This window comes from Notothenia coriiceps, unplaced genomic scaffold, assembly GCF_000735185.1.
Source record: "Notothenia coriiceps isolate Sejong01 unplaced genomic scaffold, NC01 NC01_scaffold00037244, whole genome shotgun sequence".
Classification (NCBI taxonomy): Eukaryota; Metazoa; Chordata; class Actinopteri; order Perciformes; family Nototheniidae; genus Notothenia; species Notothenia coriiceps.
The window spans coordinates 4700667-4713461 of NW_011369945.1; the positions used below are offsets into that span (position 1 = coordinate 4700667).

Here is a 12795-nt window from a genome sequence, read left to right on the forward strand (position 1 = left end):
GGTATGATATATGCAGGCAGCCTGGCTGATTAATGAGTCATGTCAGATGTGTCTCCGGTATAACTCTTTAACAAATCAGATACTTAATCATTTCAGACTGCTTTGAAAACATAAACAAAATGTGAAACACCAAACAGCAGATCATATAATGTCTTTACAGATGAGTTGCTGACAGTCTCTCTTTTCACATCTTTTACATTTAAAACATGTCCTCTTCGCCATTTGTAGACTCTTTGCCCTCGTTAATGTGAGATGAAGTGTCCGGCCTGAATGTCATAGTGAAGGAACAAAGGCTTCCCACTGGAGAGCCGTCTAGCCTGCTTAACTGCTATTAAGCACATAACACCTCCTCAATATCAATATAAAGGTGGATTAATGTTCATATTGTATGAGTCTAATGGGAGCGGATAGTGGGTGTCATTTTAACTTAGACAAAATACACTTCAGTAAAACTCAACACATTGCTCTCTAATGAACTGACAAATAGGTGGGTTTATTTTATTTTCAGTTTGTGAATGTAATGAAATGAACACTCTGTTCCCCAGACTTTAAAAACACTGTCACTTTTGTATTTGTATCCTCATATATTTAATTACCATGTTTTGTTACCTTTTTCCAGTAGCTCTCGATTGTCTCCAAATTCAGATGTTGTAATAACACATAGAATTAACTCTCTTCTCCGAGAGGCTTTTTTCTCGCGGGATGAATGGAGATCCGACTGTTTGATGCGGCCGTTTCCGACTCGTTTCCTAAACCGAGGGGTTATCAGTCGCGGAAAAGAGCAACTGACTCAATCTACCAAGTTTATCTCTAATTAACACGGATTAATTGAGCTTTGACTTCGCTCTGCAAGCCATGCAGAAGGGCAATTTGTGCACAGAAGTCTATTATTGCCCCGAGGCTGTTGATCCTCACTGTTATGGGCTTTAGGTCCCAAACCCCCCTGATCATGTAACTATGATCATGTTGCTCTTGCAGCACGCGTGTTAATGAATTAAACACACTGAATCCAATTTATTCAAACGGCTGTGAAAGCTCAACAATTACCAACAAGATTTTGAAATGCCATCTGTGTGGATAAATAGATACCAAGAGTTTGGCTGTTATGTTTAATATGATATCATTAGCAGTGCTTATGTCTCCTCCTTTGAATGATTTGTGTTTGGAAACTGGGTTGTGTAATCGCATCCGGGTCACAACCTGAGGAGGCATTATGTTGGAAACAAGTCAGATTGACAGTGGTTTATTAAAGAAGTACAGTGTCATTTTGCATTTTGGCAAGCGCATCTTAAAGCCTCGCTGCCCTTTACAAAGGTCCCTTCAATAATAGATAAGGCAAAGAACATTGCCGTGTCTTCCCTCTCATTATGATCCCATTTGATTACTTCCCCATGCTCTTTTGAGAAGGTGGGTTAATTGCACACTCTGACTGTGAACTAACCTGCAAGTTAATAACATCTTTCCTTCAGGGTAGCATCATTATAAGATATAAGCCTCATTAAAATAGAATGATGATTTAATAACTTTCCCCTACAGTGACCCGTGTGAGGATGTACCGTTATTTTGTAGTTATCTAGGAAATTAAGACATCAAACACTGCTTTTGCATGTCGCGTTAACTATCTCTGTGGCGAAGAAAATAATTGCCCAGAAGGATAACTATACTGTATAGTGATGACACTTACCATGCAGAGGCTGAGCATTATGTCAAAGTGGTAAAGGTTTTTTTTTTTTTTATGGAATAACAGGATTACTGTCCACACTGTCGGGTTTTTTCCATTCCGTTTTGGCACTTTCTAAGAGTGTCCTCTCTTATTCATTCCTCATTACAGCCAATTAGATTACGATGAGTTGGGCTCAATGATGGGGGGGGGGGGGGGGGGCATCCATGTCAGATGCTAATGTACAAGAGAGCTGCTGTATAACTGCTGCACCCAGTATGTAGCACATTCTCTCCCTGCATGATGATGACACATAATGCTGCTTTCATTATTGCTTTCTTCCTCGAACAGCCGCCATTCCACTGTGGCTTTGCTCGGGTTTTTGAGGGTTAATGTATCCTCCTTTTCTGTCTATAAGTGCCTCTTCCTCCAGAGCCGTCTTCCAAGTCAAAATATCAAAGTTGGACGCTTTGATTATGCTTTTTAAGGGGTGTTGATAATTGCCGGGTAAAGAAAGCAACTATCTGCCACCATCCGCCATAAACACGGGGAGGCTTTTCTGTGTGAAAAGGAATCACATTATGTGCAATGATCAGTGCCTGGGGGCCACATCAAACACAGTCTGAAAACCTTTCCCGAGGAGATAGAGGCAGGCCAATTTCACAAGTGGCTTTTTATTGGTTGATTGCACAGGGGCCAAGTTGTTATCTAAATCCTCAAGCTACTTGGGCAAAATAAGAAGTGCCTTGTGAGCATTCAGGGGTGTGCAAACTTACCCCTCAGATGAAAGCCAAAGCAAAATGTTTACAACCAATAGTTTGCCAGGATTACGGCTTAAAGAGAGTATGCGTGAACAGAATGCAGTGGTGGAAAAGTCGGCCAGTGACGAATGGTGTCATTGGTAGTGCGTAAAATCTGTATTATGCCTTTGATTTCCATCTTTTCACTTCAATTTACAGCTTATATAATCCTTTGAGGCATGAAAAGGTTTCATGCTTCTACTGCTCGAATTCAAAGAATTTCAGAGCATATGATTTTTTTTTTTTAAAGACTTGAATAATGGCAAAGTTATAATGTGTTTTGACTCGACATGTTTGCATCAGGTCATACCGAGTCAGACTTTAAACTCGCCGTTGTCAGGATCATGTTGCGGTCTAACAAGCTGACCTCCTGTCCAGTCGGATCCATCATTGAGTGATTTCATTTATCATGTTGTGTAATTATATTCTTATTGGAGCTGTTGGGGTAATTAGTAAGTAAATAATTTGAAATCAAACATAGATAGTGGGTGTCTACTATGCCCGGCAGGGGGAAGAGTCACTGATGAGCAAACTGACCCATGATTGCTTGATTTAATTTGCTCCAATTAAAATGTCCATGTTTCTGTGGAGATTCTGGCCAATGTAACTCAGAAGAGCTTACAGGGAAGAGTACGCTGAGGACCACGGCTGGATTATTATATTATTAATGCTGTTATTCTTTAATGATAAATGCATGTATTCTAGAAAAATGTTGCCAAGCCAAAGAATACAGCATTATATGAATTTAAAACTTACATTTTTCCATTAAAGGCAATTGTTTAATACACTAAATAATTAAGGTGAGGCTTAGAATCATAAGATTATTAAATTGTATGTCGACTGCATTGTCAAGACATTTGAGTGTTTTCAAAAAACACTTTTGATTTGAAATACTCATCACTCTTATTTCTGTCATTAATGAAACATTTAGTTAAGAAATCATTGTTGTTGTAGGTATTGTTTTTGTATCTGCATTATTGCACACTATACGGGTATTGTTTTGCTTTAACTTATCGTTATGCTGTCAACGTTGCACGCATTTAATAGCTAAAGCATGATGACATAATCAACGTTTGATTGGTTCTTGATAAGCCTCACTTTCACTTTGCATTTCCGTCTGCTGCCAGGTAAATGAGATTTGATTTGATTGCACAAACAAATGTGTTAACTATAGTGCAATCAAAACAGGAAGAGCATAACTTATTTGTTTTAAAGTTTAATTTCTTTGCAGTTCCGATCCCCGGTAGTAGATGGCTGAATAATCAAAGTAACTGTGAAAAACCAAAAGCAGTGTTTCCTCTGTAATTAGTGGTTTTATGGGCTTTGACAGAAAAGGAAAGCGTTACAGCTGTCTTTGAGCCAACAATATAAGGAAGTGTTGGGTGTAGTTAAATAATTAGATTAGATAAGATTGGTTTGGATTAGATGAGATTAGATTAGATGTACATTATTGATCCCTTATAGGGACATTGTTATGAATTAAGTGAGCAAAAAGAGTTACTGTATAGCAGCAAAGCACAAAATAAAGATACCCTGATTTAAATTCAGTTATGAATGTGGGTCACCTGCCGGGGAGCGATTGTAATCTCCTGTGAACAGAAGCTCCTCTCTCACCTCTCCATTTCTCTCTGATAAACCCCCATGAAGCATTCACTCACCAGGACACCAAGTCAAGAGCATCGAGGTCAAAGCTAGATTAGCCTGATAAAATATAGAGAACTATTCCTGCAATTAGCATATGTATAAGATTAAGATTCAAGATGAGGTCATATAATCTTCTCTTTTTTTTTGTAAGAGGGATCATGAATAACCGCACAATCTGGCAAAGACAGACGTCACCCCGACTCATCCTCTTACTAGTTAGCCCCGGGCTGTGTTTGAAAGTGAAGTGCGGCATCATGGGAGGGAGCATGTTTTTAGCATTTCAGATGGAAATGACTTTGGGAATAGAGAACTGCATGGGCATTAAAAATGAGCTAAGACAAATATGTTCTCATACATTCTCCATAGCGGAGGAGCAAATGGGTGTTTAATAGTCTGGAGAGTTATGTAAGTGTGAGGCTCATATTGGGCCACTTGTGTACATATGCTCGGCATGATGGCGTTGCGCAGGCGACCTCAGCCCCCCTGTTCACTGAGTTATGCTGAGTCAGACACCATTAGCTGTTATCCTCCTCCTCTCAGGATCCAACCCTGCACTAATGTGGGTCAGGGGCCACATTATGGAAACACCTTCACTGCTCAGTCGTATCTCACTGTGCATTGGAATACTTCTGTCATTACAGGAATGTTACTGAATGTCACCAGAAGTTTCCAGAATAAGGAGAAAAAAGTGAAATGTTGGGGAAAATGCTGAAAAATCTACCTGAAGGTCAATATTTTGGTATTCACTGTATTCCCGGAGCTGACAGAAGCTTTTGTTTGATTGTAAAGTTATACATTTTTGAGAGATATATCCATTTTAATTTGTGGCAGTAAATGATGGTCTCCTTTTGTAGATAATCTGGTTACCTTTTCTTCTTCTATCTGATTGTTGAACACGAAAGTACAGAATGTTGTTTTAGGCAGCATAATATATTCATTCTGCTACAACTTTCTTTCCTTGAGGTCACATTGTCTAAATTATGCCAATCATCCGTATTAATCAGAGATGTTTACAGAAATGCTACACTGCTAAAAGCAAGTTCTCCTTCAAGGCCAAAAGCCATGGTAACATCCCAAGTGGTTCTGTAATAGAAAATGATTAAAGCAGCACACTGTGAACCAGCAAAATAACATGAAATACATTCCTTACATGTTGTTAACAGTCAAATCATAAAGGACATTATAAGAAAATTGAAGAATAAGCAATGCACTCGGCTGTGAGATGCACACACACTCAGAGACATCCACTGCACATGAGCAGATAGTTGGGATTTTATTTGCAGAAGTTTCCCCTAGGGCAGCTGCCTAATTCTGTGTAGCATTTGTTCCTGAAGCTGCAGCCCAGGTGAGGGCGGTCACAGCACAGGCTCACTCTCCCTCTGATTACACACTGTTACAAATACTCCCAATCATTACACTGATTAGACACCCACTTAGTAAACCATGGAATCATACTGTATGCTGCTGCAATTTGTGTGTGTGTGTGTGTCTGCGTGCGTGCGTGTGTGTGTTTGTGTGCGCTATGTGTTTCTTAAAATATTTGATTGAACTAGTATGTAAAATAAGGTGATTTGTTGACTCCTGCACCGAATACCATTGTGAATTGTTTTCATTTTCAATGCGTATACACTTCGTAAGCAGGAACTATACTACAAAAATAGGATACAGAATTATTAATAAAAGTGTGTGTTTTGTTATCTTGCTAAGAATCTATTGAGATTTTTTTTTATACACAATATGGTAAGACGCTAAATCTAAAATACATGAAACCTGCCCGTTAAAATATAAAATTTAGCAATCTTTAAAACCCAAATCAAGTTTTCCAATATTGTTTTGCAGAATGAAAGGTGTTTTGTGCATGAATGTTATTATATTTAATGGTTTTGATGGAATGGGTAAAGATTAATCTCTGCAACACTAATAATCTGCATTAGAAAGCTGTTCAACACTTGAACCTGTCAATGAATATTCCATAATGTTTTACTAGTGAGCAGTACTGTATGCACCATACAGTACTGCTATCTACAAAGGAATGCAGCTTTCTAGCACTCTGCTGGAAAAAGACACAGAAAAAGGGAAAACCAATTAGCATGAGTAACTAATACACAAGCCAACACATTATACAGACCCTTCAATACGCATACATATTTAAAGAAAAAGACATGTCAGACCAATGACACGCATAAAGGCTGTACAAAATGAGAAAATTACCATCTAGACCAGGGGTGTCGAAACTACGGCCCGGGGGCCAAATGTGGCCTGTTGTCCATTTCTAATTGGCCCAAATTCTTAAAGTATAATGGTATATGGCCCCCACCTGAAACTCGTGCTTGTCTTATATTGTACTTCTTAAATATATATGTGAGCCTATATTACACAGTAGTTTTCATGTGTTAATACACCCACTATTCAAATACATTCAATCAATAAGAGCTGAGAACATGTTCTAACAAATCTTTGTTTTATTTCCATAACAAGCTTTAAATAGACCCTTCATATTTCCCCTTATTATAAGCAATCTGGGGCTTCTGTTTTAAGGGATGAGCTGCAACAGGATAACTGAAACCCATTGGAGACTTGTGATGTTTCTTAAATCATATTCAAGTAGAAAGCATAATTGACCTAAATTTGATTGATTTTGCTGAATTATAATTTAACCTATGAGGCAATAACCTCACCTCTAGTGAGGGGCTTACCCCTTTGTATATTTTTTTGTATGTGGCCCCCAGTGAAAAAAGTTTAGACACCCATGATCTAGACCTTGATAACATAGCATGTATGCTTTGACTCCATTTTGAAAGAAAACCATATTTCATTTATTCAATTGTTAATAAATGAAAACAGTTTAGTCTATTTTTATTGTGCACATAGTTGCATTGTATCTCCTGAAACACAAGCCGTTCCTCTTTGACATTTATAGTTTCATATGTTCCTCACTTTGACCATATAAAGTTATTTCTTAGGTACATATATGTGTTTTCTTTAGATGGGTATGCCATCATATTATCTTTGTCGCATAATCTGTTCGCATGGAAAAAGCCTGAGGAGAAATTCAGATTATTCCTCTCATGGTTTAAATTTAGCACAGCCCATGACACACCAAATGAGGCAGGGATGCTTTGCAATGTTTCTAACCCCTCACGCAGTCTGTTTGTGGCAAGCAGTGCATTATGTTCTTACATGTGCTCATCGTCATGTTCTCATGTGAAATATATGAGCAGGTGCTTATGTGATATGTATATGAGTAAGCTTATGGATGAAAAGACAGCATATCAAGTACATAGAATAAGAACCTGGTTGTGTTTTAACCCTCTAAAGCCTGACACGTTAGATATTGGTATTTTAAATGAAGGTGTAATTGAACCATTTGCCCGAATGGCAGAACAACTAAATGTATTTATTTAATTGGATTTAAAAAAACATGTTTGTCCTAGGTTATATGAAAGCATATATTCATTTGAGCTATCTACAAACGACCCCGATATTACTCATCTTATTCAAACACATGCACATATAACAAGATGAAGTTGAATACAAATTCCCTTAGTTTTGCTATTTAATGGTGTTTACTTTAGCAAGCTGAACCCTTGCCACCCTGAACAAAAAGAGAGTGGATGCAAAACAAAACATCACAATGAAGCAAAATTATAGACTTTTATCTAATTTAAATGACTTGACATGGGTGACATACATACCTGTTATAGTGACTTTTTTATAATACATATATTTGAATAGATAAGTTTCAATTACCAGAATAATCAATTTTGTTAGTCAATTATTTTTTTGTAATTGTTTGAATCAGTTTGAGACCATTGTTTATTTGCTTTTGCTTAAAATATTCTGCCCGCGTTGAATACAAAAATGTTTTCTAGGTTACTGAGTTTGTTCATACCTGTCCATGAACCGAACAACTGTAAAAACATTTTTTCCATGATAGATTTTTTTTCTTGGACACTTCGGCATGTTCGGATTTTTTTTTCTTTTGGTGCGAAAGGAAGTGATACAAGTTTTAATATTATCAGAGACAGAAAATAATGTGTGAAAAAAAACATGTCTAGAAGAGATGCAACATGTTGGCTCTGAGTCACCCTGATATGTTTCCTGGCTTTGATTTGCACTCCAAATATTACCTAAAGTGATACCATTGGCTACAAAGGCTGCGCTTTTTGTTCCTTTAACAGTTTATCTGATTTTTGTGAAAATCAAAATAAGAACTTACGCTCACCAGGGAAGCATTTCAACAAGCCCTGTTGTTGTGCTTTGATTAATATCCCGAGGGTGAAAGAAAAAACGAATAGAAACTGACAAATACAATTGATGGTAAAAAGCAAAAGAGAAAGAAGCACTTCATTTGTTCGAGAAGACATACCAAGCAAACATTTGGAGCAGAGCAGTTGCATAGACAAAATGGAGGAGAATAGCACGAATGTGACATGGACACTCCTATCTGTTGTTTTACTAATCCATACATAAAAGCACCTTTGATATGTTTCCCCTATATCCGTCCTGCCTTGCTACATCAACTCATTCACAGCCAACACAAAGTTAATGAGTGACTAACCCTCCTTTCTCTCTTTGTCTCTCTGTTGTTCTGGCAGAACCGTGACAGAATGGTCGACGGTATGAGCAGAGTCATGCTGCACACGGTCGTCTCATGCTGGCAGCCCTTCCTGGGACTGGCCCTCGTGGCTGTCTTCGCGGGTGCCACTCTGGGTTGTCCCTCCCGCTGCGAGTGTTCGGCGCAGACCAAGGCAGTCGTCTGCCACCGCAAGCGTATGCCTACCATCCCGGACGGCATCCCCACGGAAACCAGGATCCTGGACCTGAGTAAGAACAAGATGACAATGATCAACCCTGATGACTTTTTTGCCTTTCCTGGGCTTGAGGAACTTGATCTCAGTGGAAATATTATCAGTTACGTTGAGCCTGGAGCTTTTAACGCCCTGTTTACCATGCACTCTCTCAGTCTCAAGAGCAATCGAATCAAGCTCATTCCTCTGGGCGTCTTCACAGGCTTGACAAATCTTACCCGACTGGATATAAGTGACAACAAAATCGTCATCCTTCTGGATTACATGTTTCAGGACTTGCACAATCTGAGGTTTTTGGAAGTGGGTGACAACGATCTGGTTTACATTTCTCACCGTGCATTCAGTGGACTTTTAGGCCTGGAGATGCTAACCTTAGAGAGGTGCAACCTTACTGTTGTACCCACTGAGGCCCTCTCCCACCTGCACAACCTGGTCAGTCTCCATCTACGATACCTCAGCATCAGCACTTTGCATCCCTACTCGTTCAAAAAGCTGTTCCGGCTGAGGCATTTAGAGATTGATAATTGGCCATCCCTAGACCATGTGCCAGCCAATACCCTGCATGGCCTCAACCTGACCACTCTGTCCATGACCAACACCAACATGTCCTCTTTCCCTTACCAAGCCCTGAAGCATCTGCCCTACCTGACCCACCTCAACCTGTCCTTCAACCGCATTAGGCACATTGAAGGTGCTATGCTGATGGAGCTGGTTCGGCTTAAAGAGCTCCATCTGGTTGGAGCTCAGCTAACCACCATTGAACCGTATGCCTTCCAGGGCCTGCGGGGGCTCCAAGTCCTCAATGTCTCTCACAACCGACTGGATACACTGGAGAAAGGTGTTTTTCAGTCTCCTGAGGCCCTGGAGGCTCTTTTGATTGACAACAACCCCTTGGTGTGCGACTGTCGTCTCATGTGGCTCCTACAGAAAAGGCCCTCCATCTTCTATGGGGAACTGCAGCCGGAGTGCAGCACGCCTGAAGGTAACCGTGGCAGACCTTTCCAGGAGTTTAAGGACACGCTCCTGTCTTATTACGTGACATGTACCAAGCCAAAAATCCGTGAGAATAAAACACAAACCATCACAGTGGATGAGGGCCAGCAGGCCATGTTGCGTTGCAGTGCTGAAGGGAAACCCAGGCCCGTTGTGTCCTGGATGTCCCCACGGCGACGAGTCCTGACAAGCAGGAGCCATGGAAGAGTCACCGTCCACAACAATGGTACTCTGGAGATCAAGTCAGCGGAGGTGCAAGATGGCGGAGTGTATCTTTGCCTCGCCTCCAACAGTGCTGGGAATGACACCCTGATGACATCCTTGGCGGTGAAAAGCCTGGGATCGCTGTACGCTAACAGGACCCAGCACTACACAGATCCCAGCAACAGCACTGCCAACGGGACGGCCGGTGTGACCCTCGGTTTGGACCTAAAGACTATTTTAGTGTCCACTGCAATGGGTTGTTTCACATTCCTGGGAGTGGTCTTGTTTTGTTTCCTGCTCCTTTTCGTTTGGAGCAGAGGGAAAGGAAAACATAAAAACAACATAGATGTTGAATATGTGCCTCGGTCAAAGTCTAATGGTACTAACGTTGACTCGGCAGAGGGACAAGCTGGTGGTCGTCGTTTTAACATGAAAATGATGTGACTTTTATAAATTCAAGATTCTGGATTGTGGAAATGCCCAAAGTACAATGTATTTTTTGGAAAATAAGACTACTGAACTTCCATTCTTGCGGGAAGAGTGGTAGTGAAAATATTTGGGGAATCTTATCAAGATGAGCAGTACCTTAAATCACTGGATATTGACCTTGTGCTTGGAAACTGTGTTTCAAAATCCTAAAGTCGTAGTAGGACATTCCGATACAAAATTGCCAGCGGGCAACTTCTTCAACGTGGATAAAAGAGTGAAAACTGTTGACGCTATGGGGACCTAAAGGGAACAGGTGTCATTTATCAGCTTTTTGAAATTTATATGCCCAAAAAAAAAGAACGTTTCAGTTTTGGGTTGGATCTACAGACTTGGCTGAACCATGTACAGTACAAATTTGTATTTAAGATATTAACCTACTTTGTTTAGTCTTGCGCCATGCTTATTCACTGAACAAATCAATGAAACAGTCCATCATTTCCTATGTTCAATACTTTGCATATGTGTACCTAATGCTTCATTGTGTACATGTATGTACATATTCATTCAAAAGAACTATTCATAGCAATATTCATGGGATGCATTAGCCAAAATTGATATACCCCACTCGTTCAGCAAGAACATTCTTCAGACTTTTGAAGTTTCCATGGATTCAGGAAGGGCTTCTATGGGTCATTATTCGTCCCTGCTCCCCCAATTGACTCCTATATTAATAAATATATATTATTTATCAATGGAAAATGAAGAAAAAAGATTTTATTTATGAAAAATGTTGAGGATTTACAAAAATCAGTCCTCAAACACTGTTTAGAATCTAACATACCACTTGGATCCTCATGACTTGATTGGTCAAAGTACGTACATGAACCACCTTTTTGTCCTATTTTTGTCTTTTTTTATTACTTTAAGTGTACCTTTGCTGGTTAGCAAAATACATGTGTCAATTTTACTACAGTGACATTTGCATAATTTTTCCCAGTAGGAAATTTGGACTTTGTTGTGGTAGATCCTCATTTTGTTGTTGAATCATTTAGATTGTGAAAACTTCAACGTAAAAGTAAAAAAAAAAATGTACGTGAAATAAAAGAAGATGTATTTGTACAAATGACTCTTGACTAAATGGCTAATACTTAATGAAGTGTTCTTCTTTTCAGCCTCACTCATAGACATCATGTAGTATTGATTAAAGCCCGCGTCACACTGTCCTGAAATTGACACTAGATGGACACACGAATATGGAAATGTGAATTTCGCACGAAGATGGCCCCGAACTTGGTCAACAGCCAAGCAACAGCCGAAGCAAGTACGATGCCTACAGAAGGCCACACGATGGCACCCGAACTTTACTGATGATTTAGAATGTATCCAGACTCAACGTAAGAGCTTGTGCCTCTTCGGGGGGTGCTAACATTTAAACATACACTTTATTCTTTACTTTCTCCGTCTTTATATGTAGATTAGAAGATATGACTTTGTCATGTTGTTTCCATAGCAACAACAACTTCCTGTCAACAGCGTAAACTCACCTTCAAAATAAAAGCATCTAAATAAAACAGGAAGTTAACCTAAATTACATTTAAGACATACAACTGCAACAAAAGTAACAACAACAATATAATATCCTTTTCAGTTTCACAGAATACAAATTGGGTTTACATGATTTTGTTGTGCAATAAATGCAATCTCGATGTCATCGTACTATAATACGACGGCATTGCGAGGGCTTCACGTAGTCGTGTTGCCTTCCTAAGACAATCGGGCAGCTTCTTGTTTCCTTCGTATTGTCTTCGTGAGGCGAAAAATTCCCGACGGCACCGATGATCAGACGAAGATGACACAATTTGACAAGATGCCCTCACGGGTGCCTTACGAAGGGCAAAATGGGCACACAAATTCAACACGAAAATTAACCTTCGCAAGTTCCTTCGGCAATTTGTTGGCATGCCAAAGATTTTGCCACCGCTCACGAAGTTACTGCCGGAGACTGAGAAACTCCACCGGCGGTCAATGCCCCGTAAGATGCCCTCACGAATGGCCCGAGCTTGTTACAATCAGAGTCGAATTTGAACATTTCCTTTATCGTGTTTCCATCTGACGTCAATTTCGGGACAGTGTGACAGGGGCTTAAAAAAAATCGTTCTATTAGCAATGCAACACTGTTATTAATTTACACTTCACTAAACCCCTCATGACCCTTAAACTTTAAATTGACAGTAGCTCTCACATGAGGAATGTC

The 12795-nt window shown here is 39.7% G+C and overlaps 1 protein-coding gene across 1 annotated transcript; it reads left to right on the forward strand.

Moving 5' to 3' along the window:
• Positions 1–8707: 8707 nt before the first annotated feature.
• lingo2 (leucine rich repeat and Ig domain containing 2) lies at positions 8708–11655 on the forward strand. Its single transcript, XM_010793327.1, has one exon. It carries the CDS (start codon positions 8715–8717, stop codon positions 10554–10556), a length of 1842 nt encoding a protein of 613 aa, XP_010791629.1. The 5' UTR covers positions 8708–8714; the 3' UTR covers positions 10557–11655.
• Positions 11656–12795: the final 1140 nt, after the last annotated feature.

Coding starts and splice junctions, on each gene's coding strand:
- lingo2 (XM_010793327.1), top strand. CDS start 8,715: ATGGTCGACGGTATGAGCAGAGTCATGCTGCACACGGTCGTCTCATGC.